This window comes from Cervus canadensis, chromosome 26, assembly GCF_019320065.1.
Source record: "Cervus canadensis isolate Bull #8, Minnesota chromosome 26, ASM1932006v1, whole genome shotgun sequence".
In the NCBI taxonomy this organism is placed as follows: domain Eukaryota; kingdom Metazoa; phylum Chordata; class Mammalia; order Artiodactyla; family Cervidae; genus Cervus; species Cervus canadensis.
The window spans coordinates 23,794,650-23,813,965 of NC_057411.1; the positions used below are offsets into that span (position 1 = coordinate 23,794,650).

The 19,316-nt window shown below is 39.7% G+C and overlaps 1 protein-coding gene across 5 annotated transcripts in view; it reads left to right on the forward strand.

Annotated features, from left to right (window-relative positions):
- The window catches only part of SLC4A4 (solute carrier family 4 member 4), a 351,440-nt gene that overhangs the window by 247,706 nt on the left and 84,418 nt on the right, over window positions 1-19,316 (forward strand). For all 5 annotated transcript variants that reach the window (XM_043447564.1, XM_043447563.1, XM_043447565.1 and 2 more), the window contains exons 10-12: window positions 2,067-2,221; window positions 3,177-3,290; window positions 5,430-5,604. In XM_043447564.1, the coding sequence (XP_043303499.1) occupies window positions 2,067-2,221; window positions 3,177-3,290; window positions 5,430-5,604 (444 nt within the window). The remainder of the gene's footprint in view (window positions 1-2,066; window positions 2,222-3,176; window positions 3,291-5,429; window positions 5,605-19,316) is intronic.

Genomic DNA, 19,316 nt, shown 5'->3' on the forward strand with positions numbered 1-19,316 from the left:
TCTGCTTTTAATAGTTCTCAAAAAATAAATTTTGTGTTAGAATAAGTCATATTTTCCTTTTTCTAAACATTTGCAGTTCTGAAAACTGAAGTATGTTAAATATTATTTAAAAGGTTCAAGTCCCTGTATTAACAAAATCTCTTAAAATGTTTAATATATTCATCCTGCAAATTCAAGTGTTTTGTTTCAGAAATGGGTTTTATAAAATAATGCATAGTGAAATGCATTTTCCCTTAGGTATCAGATAGCACCTGTTTTTGTGGTTTGCTTATCTTGTGGGAAGGAATGACACACATACTAAAATGCATTAGCAACCATTGCTGCAAAGTATCTAGCACTTTGGAATTTTGACTGTACTCTCATAATAGCTTAAATGTCACTACACACATCTTAGACATGTTGAAACTCCAAACTAGTCTCATAGTAGGAGAAATACTATTAGAATATAGGATCACTGATTTCTGCTTTTATGCCTTTCTAGCTTGCTATTTTGCCAAATGTTTTGTTTTTGCTTCATTGCTTGATATCTTAGCTTCTCCATGTGTTGAGTGGAGAATAGAGCATTTAGTTATGGCAGTTCTATTTGGTGATTACTCAGATGGTTACTTAATTTGGGAACACTGATGAATAGCAATACTGTTTTTTTCCTTTGAGGCAACTAAACATCTCAGTGGGTTCTTTTATTTATTTCTGCATATTTACAATTTCTTAATTCTTCGCCCTAAGATGTATTGATTAGAAATGCTTTGGGCAAAAAAGAAAAAGAAGAAAAAGAAATGCTTTAGGCTGCAAATTTCAGAAAATCTGACTTGTGGCTTAAACAATTTAGGGTTTGTTTTGTACACGTGTTAGGAAATTCGGAGGTAAGTACATCCTGGAGTTGGTTTACCTTAACTGCTTAATGGTAAATCAAGTACCAAGGCTCCTGCTTTGTGGTCTTAAGATGGTTACTGCTGTCAACTCCAGTCACACCATCTGTAGCAAAGCAGGAAGGAGGAGGCAGGGTATATTAGCTGTGTCTTTCTTTTTGAACTGGTATTTTAGTGCTCCCCCCACACATTTTTTTTTCTTTTTTTCTAATCCCATGAGTCAGAACTGCCCATCTTTACCTGCAGGCTAGTCTAAGAAAGTGACTGACTTTCCAGCCTCCGTAGTGGAAGTAGCAAGAGAAAATAAGGCTGTAGACAGTTGTGTCTACTGGAGATGTTATGCTTACACTTTGAATGACCTCCCCTAAACCCCAAAACCCCCACGCCATTACGTGTTGTTTGATAGCTTTTACAAATTCTACTGAGGAGAAAAGGCTTAGTAGCAATCTTTAAGAATAGCCAAAGGTATCAAACAGGGGCCACCTTCTTTCCTGGAGACTGAAGAATTTGACTTATGAGGTGTGAAAGGCTTGGGTTAGGTATTAAAGACTTTCAGATTATCAGGCACATTAGAAGAATGGAATTATTGACAAAGAGTATGATACACATCTGGAAGCTCCTGCTGTGGATATTTGCATAAAACACATGGAACATTTGCTGCCTTGGATGGTTTGGTTATTGGCTTCCTAAAAGACAGACAGATGATCACCTACTTAAAACCCCTTTGCTTTAACTCACATTATTTGTGTGTTTGAGAGCTGCAGAGTTTGAGTTTTAACCAGTCTTAACACTCAGCTTGAACTTTTCCTTCTTGAATTAGAAGCAGTGGTTTGGCCCAGTAGTTTTTATTTCAGGGAATGATTGTGTATTTCTCTAAACTATTTTCATCTGGCTTCCATAGCAACCATATCAGTAATAGTACATACCAGTGGGAGATGAAAGGCAATGCTATTTTATGGTATTGTTAGGAAAAAATCATATAAAAGAAGCACAGCTGTTTTCTCATGCCTCTACCTATATTCTTTGGGTTCATAATCTGGATACTAAACTATTTTGGAGTAAGCTGAACAGTAGGAAATATGAGGCTATGGTCACAGTAATGTTAAAATAGATTTTGGATTGCATTCTTCAGCCTCAACATCTGAGGCATGTGGAGAGTTCTCTTGTTGGATCAGCACATCTCTTCTTACTCTTTAGGTGTTCCATGACATTGCTTATAAAGCAAAAGATAGGCAGGACCTGATTGCTGGCATAGATGAGTTCCTAGACGAAGTCATTGTCCTTCCACCCGGCGAGTGGGATCCAGCGATCAGGATAGAGCCTCCTAAGAGTCTTCCATCGTCTGACAAAAGGTAAGATGATCAGGCCATTGAGAGTTTTAATCTTTGAGAAGGAGATTTTTTTTTTGGAAGAGGAAAGAGGTTCTGTCTAGTGCCTTAATATTGACAGATTTCCATTCAACTCGAGGTATTATCTCAAATGAATCACACATGTGCCTTTGTTTGACATTTGGTTGACACTGGAAAATGAGCATGTGGTGATATTCTTCAGTGATTACAAATTAGAGATCTCAGATTACAATATTGGAATACACGGTAAAGATTCTTTTGGGATGTTTCTGGGACCCCTATATAGGTGGAAAGATCAGTTTATTTGAGGTGACTCCCTGTAGATTTAAGAGGTTAAGATAATTGAGGGGTGAGATAATTGAGGGGTGAGATAATTGAGGGGAAGCCATTTTCTAGAAATCTGTGATTTTTGAGATGAAACAATTTCCCTTTCATACAACATACAGTTTATTCAACTTTTTATTCATGTACTCATTTTTCTTGGCTCTAACTGGAACACTTTAAAGTTGTCTACTTCCCTGGTAAAGAATCTGCCTGGAATGCAGGAGACCCCAGTTCAATTCCTGGGTCAGAAAGATCCCCTGGAGAAGGGATAGTCTATCCACTCCAGTATTCACGGGATTCCCTGGTGGCTCAGACGGTAAAGAATCTGCCTGAAATGTGCAAGACCTGGGTTTGATCCCTCAGTTGGGAAGATCCCCTGGAGGAGGGCATGGCAACCTAGGCCAGTATTCTTGCCTAGAGAATCCCCATGGGCAGAGAAACCGACAGTCCATGGGGTCGCAACGAGTCAGACACCAGTGAGCGATTAAGCACACACATGATGGTAGTAGGAAATAATGATCTTTCTCCCAGACGGTTTTTGGTCCATCTCTTCATTAGTTAGTGCACGGTGTAGCTAAGAGGCAGGTGAATAAAATAAAACTAATCGTCTCTTGGGCTCTGTTGTCTTGATTAGAAAGAATATGTACTCAGGTGGAGAGAATGTTCAGATGAATGGGGACACGCCCCACGATGGAGGCCATGGAGGAGGAGGACATGCAGATTGTGAGGAGTTGCAGCGCACTGGAAGGTAACTGATGGATTCTTCTGTCGTTCATGATGAGGTTCCCTTCTGGTCTGAATTCCCCTTAATCGTTCTATCGGTGCTTTGCTCACTGGTTTGTATGTTTGGTCAGCCAGCACAAGTTTATGGTGTATCTATCAGTCAGTCACACGTGCTTGGGCTGCAGCAGTGAATGAATGGAAAACCTCTGTCCTTAGGGGTCTTACTTTGTAGTGGTGGGAGACAAACAATGAGCAAATAACGAAATGTGAATCTGATTATATGGGGCAAAGTAAAGCAGAAGTAGGGAGTTTTGCAACAGGCGAAAGGTACTAGGTAATACCATTTTACATAGCGTGGTCTGTAAGGAAAGGCCATAAAGGGAATTGCAGCATTTGAGGGAAGTCCTGAAGAAGTGGGGAGGCAGATCCTAGGGTTGGGGGGGGGGAATAGAGAAGAGCAGGGTGCTTAGTGGGTGCTGGGTTGGCACAGAGGCCAGTGTGATGGCAGGGGCGTGAGTGAGAGCTGTTACAGAGAGAGACGGGGGGTGGGTGTGGCAGAGAGGCCAGTCTCCCCTGCCTCCTTGACTTTCTTGATTCCATCTCTTCCTGATACATTTACTCAGAAGTGTACCCATATTACAGAACAGAGTGCAGAGTCACAGAACATGTACAGAGTTACATGTTACAGAAATGAGGGACTGCCGGGCCACCGTCTCCTCGGCCTGCAGTGGGGAATTCAGGTTTCTCAGGCAGCTTTGGCTAAATCTCTTTTTATTAGAATTATGCCTGAACTATTATGTTCTCCATTTCAATCTGAGTTAGCTACAGTTTTAAGTAGGATACTCGTTTATGAAGATATGACTTTTTAAAAAACACTTCAGATTTTTGAAAACACAGAGGTATGTCATTTTAACAGACAACTGAATCTGAATGAAATGACGTTCTTTTCTTCCTCCAGTGAGCCACTTGGGCTTGTTTCCCAAATGAAGAGGATGTTATTTCTCTCCTCTTCCTTCTTAAAGACTAGAGAACAGAACCTTCTCTCTCCCCCATTTTTTCCCTGAATAGTTCTTTACAAACTATTCCCATTAGAACTGTCCTTTTTCCTTTTCTATAGATACAATTTCTGGGATTTAACTTCTTTATTTAATCAGACTGTAATCTTTGATATTTTAACTTTCCTAAGTGCATTGCATGTCTGCAGTATGTCTGCTGCCACGCAATATGTCTGTACATAGCAAGAAAACTGAAGCAGGGCATTTGAATGCAGCTAAGACAGACACATAATCCTGAGAATGTGTGAGAGCCCCTAGTGCAAGTCTTACCATGAGTGGAGGATCAAGACTTCCAAGGGTTGTAGAGCTCTGAGAGAGGACATCAAAGGCAGAAGGCACAACGTGGGGAAAGCTGAGTGAGGTTTGGTTGAGGGAGTGAGCTGACACGTGACAGGCAGCTGACCTGCGTGTGGACATGAGGAGGCTCAGCTTGCTACGCTCCTCCGTGACACGTCTGCATGGCTCTCTCCCTTCATTCTTTCCGATCCTCACCCCAAAGTCACCGGTTAGGAGTCCTGTTCTGGCCGCTCTGATATTTCAGCCATAGCAACTCTAGCATTTAACCCAGATCCCCACTTAATTTTTCCTTTGATTTTCAGCATTTTACTTATTTTGTTCACCTCACTCGGAAAATAACTCCATGAGGGTGGGTATTTTTTTCCTGTCTTATTCACTGCTGTATTTCTGGTACTCAGAATAGTGCTGGGCCTATCCCAAATGACCAGTACACGTTTGTGGAATGAATGAATGAGTGAATGAATGAATGAGGCTGGGATGGAAGTTCTGACAAGATTAGAAAGGGCCTTATATGATTGGCTCACACGTTGGGATGTTTTCCTTTAGACACTGACACCGAATTCATCTACACAATTCACTCTCATCTAAAGACCAACAGTCTAGGGAATGTGACTGCCTAATTTGGTGATCAAAAAGAAGACAGAAGAAAATGTATTCCTTTACAGTTTTCTGATTTTATTGTAAGGGCTAAAATAGTATCTTGCTGATTCAAACACTTTAAATACACCTTCTCTGTGATTAAATAAGTTATCTCTTGGTTCATTGCATGATACTTTATTTTACATTGTCACGTTTGCTTTTTCCCTACCCAGGTTCTGTGGTGGATTAATTAAGGACATAAAGAGGAAAGCACCATTTTTTGCCAGTGATTTTTATGATGCTTTAAATATTCAGGCTCTTTCAGCAATTCTCTTCATTTATCTGGCAACTGTAACTAATGCTATCACTTTTGGAGGACTGCTTGGGGATGCCACTGACAACATGCAGGTGGGTTTGGTTTGGGAAGACACAAATAGTACAGCCAGATTGCCTTCCTCACCCCTACAGCTCAGCGAGAAGCAGATGGCCTTTCAGTTACTCAGCGTGATTTTCTTTCTTTTGCTGGATGCTGCATTTTACTTTGCTTCTGGTCTGCTGCTGTATTTCCAGCCTTTTAGTAGTTACAAAAATAGCTCGATGAAATCTGGCTTGAGTCACAAGTGGGGAAAAGAAGGGAAGGAAATGAGGATATATAGCTCTATTTGGGCAAAAGCAGATCAGCTGCTTTAATTTTGTGCTGGGTATAAGGTTTCGATCTTCTATTACCTTGAATGTATGGACCACACTGTTAAACTTGATGTATCAAGTTTTGGGGGAATGCCTGGTTAGCTTCCTTCTACATGTGAGCAGTGGATGGGTGTTTTGCTCAAGACTGAATTTGTATCTTTGTGAGAAGAACTCAGCTTTAAGGATAAAAGCTACGAGTTGGTTTTGCTATTCCTGGATCTGCCTCTCATTAAGCCATTAAGACTCTAGCTTATTTTTTGGTTGCTTTGCAGGTGGCATTTGCCCTTCTCTTGTAGCCATAATAGCTGAAGTTTTAGTGATAGAAAGATATTTTTAATTCCCATAATCAGAAAGATATGTACAAAACCTCTTTTAGTTGATCCAATCATTATGGGAAAAAATAGGCATTGTGCTAGTTGCTGAGTATAGAGTAGTGAGTGAAGCTGAAAAGAACCAGATTCAAAAAAAAAAAGAACCAGATTCAAGCCCTTTTCAAACACTGTTCTTCTGTGTTACTGCTTATTACTGTTTAACCTATGTGACATTAATAAGTGCTGCCAACCAGCTTATTTGAAATAATAGAGCTGCTTCCAAAGGATTGCTTTTCTTCTACATCTGTTTTCTCCCCTGGGCACATTTCATATTTTAGATTTCTGCTTAAACACAAAATTAATATGGAGACGCTCTGTGACACCTGTGTTGACCCAAGCAAAAAGGGAGACATTGGTTTAAGCAATTATATTTCACTTGTTAAGAGCACTTTCATCTTTTAGTCTTTATCTATTACTGCATAGCATGTTACCCCCAAATCTGAGGCTTCAAACAACCATTTTTTCCTTTTCTCTTGTGGTTTTGGTGGTTGATGGACTCGGGTGGCTGGTTCCCTTTGGTCCTTGTAGACTTACAGTGTTTTGGCAGCTGAGTTTGGAGTTGCCTGAGGGCTTCTTTCCTCACGTGACTGCTGGTGGGGCTGGGGGCTCCCCCTGTGACTGTTCCAAGGCTGGCTTGGGTTTTCTCACAGCTGGGCACTGTGATGCCTCCCGTGACCTCCTGCTCCTTTGAAAGGGGGCGGTTGCCACTTGGCTTTCCTTGTTGCCATGTGAATATGCACTCATGTATTTTCTGATTTTCAAAGAGAGGTTGGAAATTCAAATTCTTAAGTGAAATCTGGTGATTCTGAAATATTGGCTTCTGAAATATTGGCCAGTGATTAACATTTTATTTTTTTTTTTAACATTTAAAAAATTACATTGTGCTGGCCAGAAAGCACTTAACTGTGTATTCCCAAGTATGGGGAATAGAAGCCAAGCGTTGTAGACATGGAGATGAAGTATACAAAGAGAGTGTCTTCCCCTTTTTTCTCATTCATAGGCAAAAATGAGTAAATGTAACAGTAAGTCAGTAATGATATTGCTACAAAATCTGTTCTGAATTCAAATTGCGTGGTATTTCTTCATCTAAATGAAAATCTAATGATAATTAAAATACATCATTCAAAAGAACAAAGTGGGGGAAAAAGGCACTGGGGAAGTACCCTGAGGCCAGCACGAAGAAGATAATACAGGCAACCTCGTGTTAAGTGAAGGACAGGGAAGCCTGGCATGCTGCAATCCATGGGGTCGCAAAGAGTTGGACGCAACCGAGCGACTGAACAATATTTTAAGAAAAATCACAGAAAGCTGTGATTTTGAAAGGGCAGCAAGAACAAAACCTCCTTCTGTCTTGCACAATATAGAGAGACTTTCTGATGAAGATAATTTTTCAACTTTTTTTTTTTTTAATGTTCTTATTGACATGGAGACATAATGACACTTCTTATGTGTTAGCCTTTTGCCTTTTTAAGCTGAATAGAACTCTTCAACTTCATGAGACTTAGCTTTATAAAGTTGCATCAGAGAGAGAAATCTGTTCAAGTCTATTGTTGATCCCTCCTGGTACATTATTTTGCTTATGAGCGAGTTCTGTAAAGATTCAGTTGTGTAACATACGTAGTTACTGTGGGTTTTTCCCCTGTGACAAGTGTTATGGGAAAGGCCTTGCTGGTGGAGTAAGCTGTTTTCTGGATTCTAAAGATTTTAGGAGAAATGTCAATGCTTTCAGTGTCCATTAAAATGACCATTTGCTGGATGTTACTTCTGGGAGTTGACTTAATCAAGTATCTAATTGAAACCTATGAGGATAATTTGTCAGACATAATGGACCATTGTATCAGTAAATTATGTAACCTCCATGGATAATTTCACTGAAACTGAATTTGTTTTTTTTTTAAACTTTTTCTGAATGAAAATAGTGTTGGATATATTTAACACTCATATATACATATATTTAGTCCATGTCATTTCTGAAGACTTTTTTGTTTTAAGAAATATGTTGATGAAATACTACAATTTGGTACTTTCAGTGGGTGGCAGAAACATTGGAAAACAGGGGTTAAAAAATTAATGATCGCTAATAGATATTTCTTGAACAGAATGCTTTCATATCAATTTCTTTCGGGTGGAATGATGCTGTTAGTAAATAAGTTCATAGGTTCAATGGTTTTTTTGATATAATATGTGTAAATATAGTTTGATTAGGGCGTGCACACGCATACCCAACTCAATAGTTACATAGTAATTTTACATATCCTAGAATTTAAATATGGAAAAATTTTGCTTATAGTCATCTAATTAGGTTTTCTTGCAGTAGTAGATGACTTAGATGGGTGTATCTATTGGTTTTATCTATTTTGAAGACCAGGGAATAAGGTGAATTTAATATGTTGACGACTGTCTCAAAACTGAAAGGGTATATTCTTTAACATACAGAGGTGTTTTTTGCGATATGAACATTGGGGTGCATGCATCTTTTTGGAATTACATTTTTTTTTGCTAAATATATGCCCAGGAGTGGGATTGCTGGATCATGTGTCAACTCTGTTCCTAATTTTTTGAGGAACCTGCATACTGTTTTCCACAGTGCTGCACAGTTTACATTCCCACTGACAGTGTAAGAGGGTTCCATTTTCTCCGTACCCTTTCTAGTATTTGTTATTTGTAGACTTTTTAAATGACAGCCATTCTGACCAGTGTGAGGTGAAACTCTCATTGTAGTTTTGGTTTGCATTTCTTTAATAATTAGTGATGTTGACCACCACTTCGTGTGCCTGTTGGACATCTTATAACATACAGAGGTCCTGATGCTCTGGCAGTAAATGTCTTCTTGATTTGGCATCAGGAAAAGAAAATACTTTGTGGATTTGGTGTCAAGGCCCAGATTATTTTACCAGTCTAAGGCAGACGTTGATACATTCCTTTGTGAATATTTATTGTGTGTCTAGTGTGTACCAGGCATTATTTTAAGTGCTGGGGATACAGATCACATGCCCAAAGTAGCTAAGAATCCCTATTCTGATGGTATTTATGATCTAGAGTTGATAAAACAATCTTTTTTATGCCCCCCAGAGATACCAGTAGTGGTCTGTAGTGGACTTATTTAAAGGGGTGAAATCTTCTTTCTTCACTAAACTTTCTAAACACTAGATCAGGATTGAGCAGAAAAGCATTGGCACAGCCTGAAATAATCTTCAGTTATATCACATGCCTTCATAAATGTGGCAGTGGGTTATTCGCAAAAGCACAGGCAGCTCAAATGAGTCAACCGGGTACAGTGTCCTTGCTTTTAGAGGCGGGCAGCTGAGAGACGTTCACGTAGGACCTTTATTGTGAGGCTACAAATAGACATGGATGCTGGGCAGAAGCATGTTGTGAAAACATGAATGAGTCACCCACACTGGTGTTGTTGAAGCAAACTCTTCTGCCAACTTCTCTTCAGGAGGTCTTGCCTACTCAATGACAGGAATTTACATTTAAGCATTCATTTCAGAGCAGAAATATATATATATATGCATATATATGTAATTAGTATTCACATACATTCTCAGTTATATAAATTCAATAATCACACATATATATGTAATGATATAAATATCACATTATGTGTGTGTGTGTTTGTGTATATACATACGCACACACCTATTTTGAAGCAAATCTTGGGAGGCATATGGATCGTTTCCCGTGGAACTGTGTTCAGAATAAATCAGTTGAGGCTCCAGAGGCTCCAGTCAGTTCAGTTCAGTCACTTAGTCATGTCCAACTCTTTGTGACCCCTTGGACTGCAGCACGCCAGGCTTTCCTGTCCATCACCAACTCCTGGAATTTACTCAAACTCATGTCCATTGAGTCGGTGATGCCATCCAACCATCTCATCCTCTGTCGGCCTCTTCTCCTCCCACCTTCAATCTTTCCCAGCATCGGGGTCTTTTCAAATGAATCAGTTCTTCTCATTAGGTGGCCAAAGTATTGGGAGTTTCAGCTTCAGCATCAGTCCTTCCAATGAATATTCAGTACTGATTTCCTTTAGGATGGACTGGTTGAATCTCTTTGCAGTCCAAGGGACACTCAAGAATCTACTCCAACACCACAGTTCAAAAGCATCAATTCTTCGGCACTCAGCTTTATAGTCCAACATGACCACTGGAAAAACCATAGCTTTGACAAGGTGCACCTTTGTTGGCAAAGTAATGTGTCTGCTTTTTAATATGCTGTTTAGGTTGATCATAGCTTTTCTTCCAAGGAGTAAGCATCTTTTAATTTCATGGCTGCAGTCACCATCTGCAGTGATTTTGGATCCCAGGAAAATAAAGTCTCTCAGTGTTTCCATTATTTCCTCATCTATTTGCCATGAAGTGATGGGACCAGATGCCATGATGATCTTGGTTTTCTGAATGTTGAGTTTTAAGCCAACTTTTTCACTCTCCTTTTTCACTTTCATCAAAAGGCTCTTTAGTTCTTCTTTGCTTTCTGCAGGTTGTGTCATCTGCATATCTGAGGTTATTGATATTTCTCCCAGCAGTCTTGATTCCAGCTTGTGCTTCATCCAGCCTGGCATTTCACATGTAAATTATATAAGCAGGGTGACAATATACAGCTTTGACATATCCTTTCCTAATTTGGAACCAGTCTGTTGTTCCATGTCCAGTTCAACTAGCTGCTTCTTGACCTGCATACAGATGTCTCAGGAGGCAGGTCAGGTGTTCTCATATTCCCATCTCTTGAAGAATTTTCCACAGTTTGTTGTGATCCCTTGTGACTCAGCTAGTAAAGAATCCGCCTATAATGCAGGAGACCTGCGTTCGACCCCTGGGTTGGGAAGATGCCCTGGAGAAGGGAAAGGCTACCCGCTCCAGTATTCTGGCCTAGAGAATTTCATGGACTGTATAGTCCATGGGGTCGCAAAGAATCGGACATGACTGAGCGACTTTTGCTTTCACTTTCTCTTAGTCAAAGGCTTTGGTGTAGTCAATAAAGCAGAAGTAGATGTTTTTCTGGAACTTTCTCCAGATATAATCAAATTATAATGGCAGCATAGATAGCTGTATGAATTCTCCAGTTTGCCACATACATTTGAGCCATCATGCTTCTCTGAGAGGACTCCGAGGTTTCCAGAGTGGGTGTGCATGGATTTCTTAAGTGTAGGCAATTAAAGTTTAGCCTGGGCTTCTGGGAGTAACTGAACTGCTTTGCCAAGAGTTGACCTTACGTTCTTCTGGGATCTAGCCCTGGCTTGTTTGCCGTTCTTAAGCAACAGAGTACTAGAGCTTTGGCTTTCTGAGCTCCAAGAATATGCAGTGCTCTCATTGCCCTTTTCAGTAAGCTCCGCTGTAATAATGCTCTGTTCCCCCTGCCATGAAGTGGAAGTGTGTTAGTCCCTCCGTCATGTCTGACGCTTTGTGACCCCATGGACTGTAGCCCATCAGGCTCCTCTATCCATGGAATTCTCTAGGCAAGAATACTGGAGTGGGTAGCCATTCCCTTCTCCATGGGATCTTCCCAGCCCAGGGATCCAACCCGTGTATTCTGTATTGCAGGCAAATTCTTTACCATCTGAGGGAAGCCCTCCCCTTGCCATGAGGATGCATACAGTCATGTCCAACTCTTTGCAGCCCTGTGAACTGTAGCCTGTCAGGCTCCTCTGTCCATAGGATTTTCCAGGCAAGAATACTAAAAGTGAAGATGAAGTCGCTCAGTCGTGTCCGACTCTTTGCGACCCCATGGACTGTAGCCCACCAGGCTCCTCCATCCATGGAATTTTCTGGGCAAGAGTAATGCAGTGGGTTGCCATTTCCTTCTCCAGGGGATCTTCCCAACCCAGGGATCAAACCCCGGTCTCCCGCATTTCGGGCAGATGCTTTACCATCTGAACCACCAGGGAATCCCGAATACTGGAGTGCGTTGCAATTTCCTCCTCCAGGGGATCTTCCTGACCCCAGGGACTGAATTCATGTTTCCTGCATTGGCAGGTGGATTCTTTACCACTGAGCCCTGCCATACTGTTAAGTAAAAATCAGGGCTTTTATCTTCACTATCCTAAAAACATGTCCTTTCCACAACTAAAGTCTCTTGTGACCATGCATGTGAACTTATTGCATTAGATTTATATTCTTGGTTGCCAAGTGGGTATACTGTTCTATTAATTAAATTGGTAAATGTCGATTTAACAAATATTTATGGATAGGTTAGTCTATGGGTAAGATACTGATATAAGGGACACTGTTTTGATACTTTGTGGCAAGTCTTTGTTATTTAAAAGCTGTCCTTCTTAGCTTTATGGAACACAGAGAAGTGCGTTCTTTTAAATCAACTGTTGTTGGTTATGAATGACTGAGTATAGTCTAGAGTGAAGACTGAGTGAAGAAAGTCATTTAAATTTTTTTCAGGAATAAATATAATCCTATTTTCACAAACCTTTTAGTAAAAGAAGACAGATTTTTAGGATTTTAGAATTTGTTGAATTTTGTGATATTTATGGAGCCTAACAGAGCACATTTTAAGGGAACTTGTTTCATAATAAGGAACATTTATAAATATAAATTTGGCATCTCCAACTTTGAGGCTTTATTTTAACATACTGCTGTGCTGAGAATATTGGATCAATCTGCTTAAGTTGGAAATGTATCATTTCTTACTCATATATGATGTTCCTCAATAAGATAGACACTTCTTTACGAAGCATCATGCACAATTTGTAACAGTGGGATTAAAGCAACTGATAGTTACTGCATGAAGACTATATAATAATTTCATCTTCCCTGAATGTTAAGGTGACGTGTTCATCTGCACCAGAAACATATTCCAGTTTGGGCAGGGTTGTCTGTTGGAATGATCCAATTAGGATGTGTTGGTAAGAAAACAATAAGTGTGTATTCAGTTACAAAGTAAAGGGCACTGCGCTGTTTACTTGCCTCCAGGGTATATTAGTCATTCCTTTTCCCTGGAAGAAACTTTAACTTTAGATAATTTGCTTCATTTTATGTATAAGTTTTGAATGAAACCTGTTTGATTGAAGTTTGTTTTTTTTGTTTTACCAAATTCCATTTAGCAGAAACCTATTTGGTGGTTTTTTCCATGTGAATGACCTCTGTCAACTCTATTTTCTTGGTGGTCAGAAAATGATGGTCATTTGAGCAGCTGTGAAGAACCCAAACAATGCTAAATTCTAAAAAATATTTTGTATTTAGCTTGAAATCATTTTGAAATAGCTTTGGTTTGAATAAGATAAAATTAAGCATTGTACGAAATTCAAATACTACAGAAACACTGCATAGAAGATCGTTTTGCCCTTAAATCCATGACTCAGGAGTAACCATTATTAACCTGTTCATGAATATCTTTCTGTGTGTCTTGCAATGCTTGTGTAAACAGATCACTGTACAGGATTTTCTGTAAATGAGATCATATATGCGATCATCTATGTAACTAGCATTTCAAGAAAATCTTTCTACCTCAATGTGGGTCTTGTACACAGTATTTTTAATGGCTGCATTTCTTTATACACATGGTGTACGTGCTGTGATTTGCTTAATAAATTCTCTTTTAGTGGACTTTTAGTTTTTTTTCAGCCTTTTAATTTGTAAACAGTCTTGGTGCTAAACTCCACTTTCCTTCTTTGTCATTACCTCTTTAGCTAAATTTTTAACAGAATGTGATGGCAGTATATACTTATTTTATTTTTGATATTGATTTCAGATTACACTCCACAAAGGTATACTGATTTAAACTTCTACCAGTAACGGACAAGAGAGCTGGCTTGCTCACTTTCTTGCAAAAACAGGATTTGTCTCATATTCTCATTTTTGTCATTCTGTGGCTTAAAAATGACGGCTCATTTTTATTCCATTTACATTTCTTTGATTTTTACTGAGAGGTAACATCCTTGCATACTTATTGCTTACTTGTGTGTCTTTATATTTGTACACTTGGGATATTTCTCTTTGGGGCATTCTTTTTTTCTCATTGACTTATAAGAACTCTTTGTATAATAAGGAGATTTTCCCCTTGCTTGTTAGAAGTATCACAAATATATTTTTCCTAGATCTGCTATATGTCTTTTAATCTTATTTATGATTTTTTTTGCTGTAAAGACCTCAATTCTTATGTAGTCAAAATCTTCAGGGTTTTGTAGTTTCTTATATTCATGATATATTTAGAGCAGTTTTCCCACCCCAAGGTTAGAAAAATATTTACCCACATATCTTAGTTCTTTTATGTTTTCATTTACATTTTTCATCCATCTGGACTTAATTTTTGTGTAAGGTTATACTGGTATTTGATGTTTGGACACTTCAGAGGATCTAGATACATATTCACAGCTCTTCAAACAAAACAATATTGTAAAGCCTCCCTTTCTTGCTATCCATTCTATTGGACTTGGAACTGAAGCTCTTTAGTAGAGATTTTGGCTCATACTTTTCTTCAAGCAGAGAGATAATTTGTTTTTCAAGTCTTGCCTCCTTTTTTCTGTTCCTACTGGGCAGTGTAAACAGAAATCCTGTTTATGACGACAGAGCAATTTTAGGCAGAGATGGTGCACTAAGGATTTGGCAGCTGTGATCTGTCAGGAGAGAAATCACTGATTTATAGTCTGTAGCTACACAGGTGAAGTAAAAAATGAGGGTTGTATATCCAGTCTTCCTTCCTAGTGTAGATGAATGGTCTGTGTAACTGCTGGTTATTAACCATGCTAGCAGGTAGTTCTTGTTTTGATAGAAGAAGGAAGATTGCCTGAATGGGTGCACCTCAAATTTGGACCATATAAAAATCAGTTGGGGAACTTTGAAAACCTATGGATTCCTGGGACCTGATCTTTGGAGATCCTGATTTAGTTGTTCAAAGTGAAGATGTGTCTAGTCGCTCAGTCGTGTCTGACTCTTTTTGCAACCCCATGCAAAAGCCCGTCAGGCTCTGTCCATGGGATTCTCCAGGCAAGAATACTGGAGTGGGTTGCCATTCCTTCTCCTTCTCCAGGGGATCTTTCCCACATGTGTCTCCTGCACTCATGAACTGACAGGCAGATTCTTTACCGCAAAGCCACCCGGGAAGCCCAAAGTGGAAATAAAAATTCAGTATTTCTTTTCCCTAAAAATCAAAAAACAAAACAAACAAAAACAACCCTCCCAGATATTTTTCATGTGACTCAAATTTGATTTAGGTACTTACTTGCATCATCTCATCACTTATTTTTTATCTTGTGGCTTTATGTTGGGGATCTGATATCAAACTCCTGCAGTTAATTCAGGTTTGTTTGCTTATTTCCAATGGCCATGTTTAAAAGTCATTAGGCTGCATCGTTTTTCTTGGTTAAATTTCAAATTCAAATGCTAGAGAAGTTTAATTTTATTGATCAACATTCTACACAGTTTCAATAGATTACAACCAACACAGGCTGAAATTTCTTTTTATGGTTAGTAGACATTTTTTTTAAAGTCTTGAAATCTAACAATAATGTTGGTGAATATTTTAGCATTTATTGCCCCCCTAAATATTCTTTTCTCGTTTTATTTGGTTGATAATTGTCAAAGAGACAGAAAATCTTTTGTTTTTTAAGGCAGTTTGGGGTTAATTATTAATCCAAGTAATACATTTCTTAATAAAAAGGACATAAAACAACAAAGGTCATTCTTTAGTGTTATATGAAGATATTAAATGTACTAAATTGCAATAAAGTCAAAGTTGACAGCATAAATGTTGAATGTTTTGTCCGTGAATGCATTTGCTTTGTGTTAGCCATGACAGGTGTGATGGCCTTGACTTATCACAAGTAGCTCACAGACAAAAAGCTGGTGCTACCAATTGTAGTTGGATTTTTTTCCTAAAGAATCTTGCTCCTATGGTGAGATTTCTTCCTTTTTTTCGTGTTCTTATCACTTTTTAAACGCTTATTTATTTGTAATTAGAGGATAATTGCTTTACGGTATTGTGTTGGTTTCTGCCATACATCAACATGAATCAGCCATAGGTATACATATGTCCCCTCCCTCTTGAACCTCCCTCCCTCAAATTTCTTTTATGCTTGATCTTTCTGAGACTTCAGTTGACTTTCTTGGCCCTTCTATAAAACAAGGACCATCTTGGGTTTAACGTTATACCCTCATGTGAGCAGAAAAATGTTCACAAATTGTTTTACACATGGATTTTGACTTCATTGCTATAAAGGGAAATAAACCATTTTGTTTTATTATGGTTGATTCCGTATGTTTGATACCACAAGGAATGAAAAGCAACAAAATCAGTGGCTGTAACATTGCCGTCTAAGGCTTCTGTGGATTCCAGGTGGCGCTAGTGGTAAAGAAACCACTTGCCAATGTAGGAGACACAGATTGCTGAGTTTGATCCCTGGGAAGATGCCCTGGAGTAGGTCTTGACAACTCACTCCAGTACTCTTGCCTGTAAAATTCCATGGACGGAGGAACCTGGAGGGCTACAGTGCCTGGGATCGCAGAGTTGGACGTGACTGAACAGCACACCTGAATCCTGGGAAACAATGAGAATCTGGAGGCTTTTGGCCCCTTTTTGTCTGAGGACTAATCTTCATGTTTTCCTGTCACTCCTATTGACTGTCACGCTCCATCTCCTTCCTCTGTTGAAGGAGAGAGAAGTAATTGAGGCAGGCTGGGAAGAAGGAGACGGGAAGCAGGAAGAAAAGAAAACCAGCATCTTACCGTCTCTCTACTTTATTCTTAGCTTTTTATATGGTATTATCATATTCAGTCCAAGTAATTATCCTGTGAAGTAGCTGTTGATTTTACAGAGGAGAGAATTAGGATTTAGAGAAGTTCATAACTAGTGGACCTGAGATGAAACTGCAATATCCCTGACTCCAAGACTTGCTCTTGTGCTGAGCCACCTGGAGGAGACCTTGGACGAGGCCTAGTTCAGCCTCTTCATCTCTTATCTGAGTAGATTCATTATGTATACATTGTTGTTGTTGAGTCACCGCGTTGTGTCCAGCTCTTTGCGACCCCACAGACTGTAGCATGACAGGCCTCTCTGTCCCTGAAGTTTACCCAAGTTCGTGTCCATTGATTCGGTGATGCCATCTGGCCATCTCATCCCCTGATACCCTCTTCCCCTTCTGCCCTCCATCTTTCCCAGCCTCAGGGACTGATGTATATGTTACTGTTCATCAAAAACACATCTATCAATGACTGTGATAAACACATTCTAATCTGATGTTCAGGTTATAAGGCACAGAGAGGTTAAGTAACTTGTTTAAGTCATTACAGAGTAAATGGTATACAGTCTGGATGTCAACTTGAGGTGATCTGACTCCAGAGTCTGTTTTTATACTGTACAGTATGTGCACTAGCCTCGATGTTTTCCTCCTACATGAAGAAACTGAAATTGACAGAGGTTAAGTGACATTCCCCGGAGAAGGCAATGGCACCCCACTCCAGTGTTCTTGCCTGGAGAATCCCAGGGATTGGGGAGCCTGATGGGCTGCCGTCTATGGGGTCGCACAGAGTCGGACACGACTGAAGTGACTTAGCAGCAGCAAGTGACGTTCCCAAGGCCATCAGCTGTTTGGTGGCAGAACAGAGTCCAGTCTCTGGGTTTTCCGAGGGCAAGTTGTTAGCTCCTTCTTCTGTTGTGTGGTGGGTATCATCTGATCAGAAATGGAATAAAATAACTGAATCGAAATGGAGCTGAAGTGCTTTGCTGCGCCTGATCCTGCCCCCCTCAGAGTTCAGCCATGCACATTACATTCTCATGAATTGCTAGGGAGTGTGTTCCTCTGTGGGGAATCAGATGTAGAAGTGTTTTTATGAGCCATAGCTATTAAAAATGCACACATCCACACATTATTTCCTTTTTATATTCATGAACACTGACTATAATAAATCAAAAAAAGGCTTTTTTGATAGTTCACTTTACAAATTGCTTTAAATTCTAGTTAAAGTTATTCATTGCATGAGATTATTTTTTAAAATTTCTGTATTGTCAAGACCAACATGTCAAAATGTGGTGAAAATAGTTCTTTTCTCAGAAACACTGGAAACACCTCTGAGTTTAAGCAAGTTTCCAGTGTAATGTGTATAATAAATCATCTGTCTCTGTTTTAAAATTGTCAGCAACAGAATGGAAACTGTAACACTTAGCAAAGGATCAAGTACTGAAATAAAAATAATCTTACCATTTTAACAATCACATGACTTTCCATAAATCAAAGCTGTTTTCGGGAAGAGATTAGTTGTTATCTTTATTGGATGAGCAATCATGGCTGTTGGCCTTTGATAAGTGGGACCTAGGGTGTGATTTGGGCGTCTTCTTAGATTCCTTTAGTGTTTCCTGGGTACCTGGAGAGCATGTGGGGAATGGTGTGTAGCATGATGGGGGGAAGAGAAATACAGATGACGCTGGAGACCTTGCTCTTGCCCCTCACAGAGGTTAATAGCTACATGAAATCAAATTTGTTGTTGTTATTTAGTTACTGAGTCACATTTAACTCTTTTACAACCCTATGGACTGTAGCCCGCCGGGCTCCTCTGTCCATGGGATTTTCCTGGCAAGAATACTGGAGTCGGTGGCCATTTCCTCCTCCAGAGGATCTTCCAGACCCAGAGATCAAACCCGCATCTCCCACATTGGCAGGCAGATTCTTTACTGCTAAGCCACCTGGGAAGCCCATCAAGTCAAACAGAGTATTCTTAATCTCATATCCCTCCTTTTTCCACTGTGTTCTCTCTTACCCCCAGGCTGTGCGCTTTAGTTTGATCCTGCAGTAGTGGTGAGAAATAGTCACTCATCCATACTTGAGAGAGAATGATGCATGGACACTTGGCCTGTCACCTGTGCCCAGAGCATGGCTTGTCCTGCCGTGAGGAGCCTTCCAGCCCCTGCCCTTTGATGTCACACACACGAAAATAAGGCACACGCACACAAAAAGATAAATGACAAAGACATAAAAAGCCCAGTGTCAATGCACAGGAGGTAAAAACAAGTGCAAGTCTGAGAAAATCCCAGCCGCATGCATACCTTTTCCCTTTCCAAGGATGCAGCAGTAGTTGGGCAGGTAACCATACGCCAACGACTTGTGCCACAGTGACCATGGGTTTG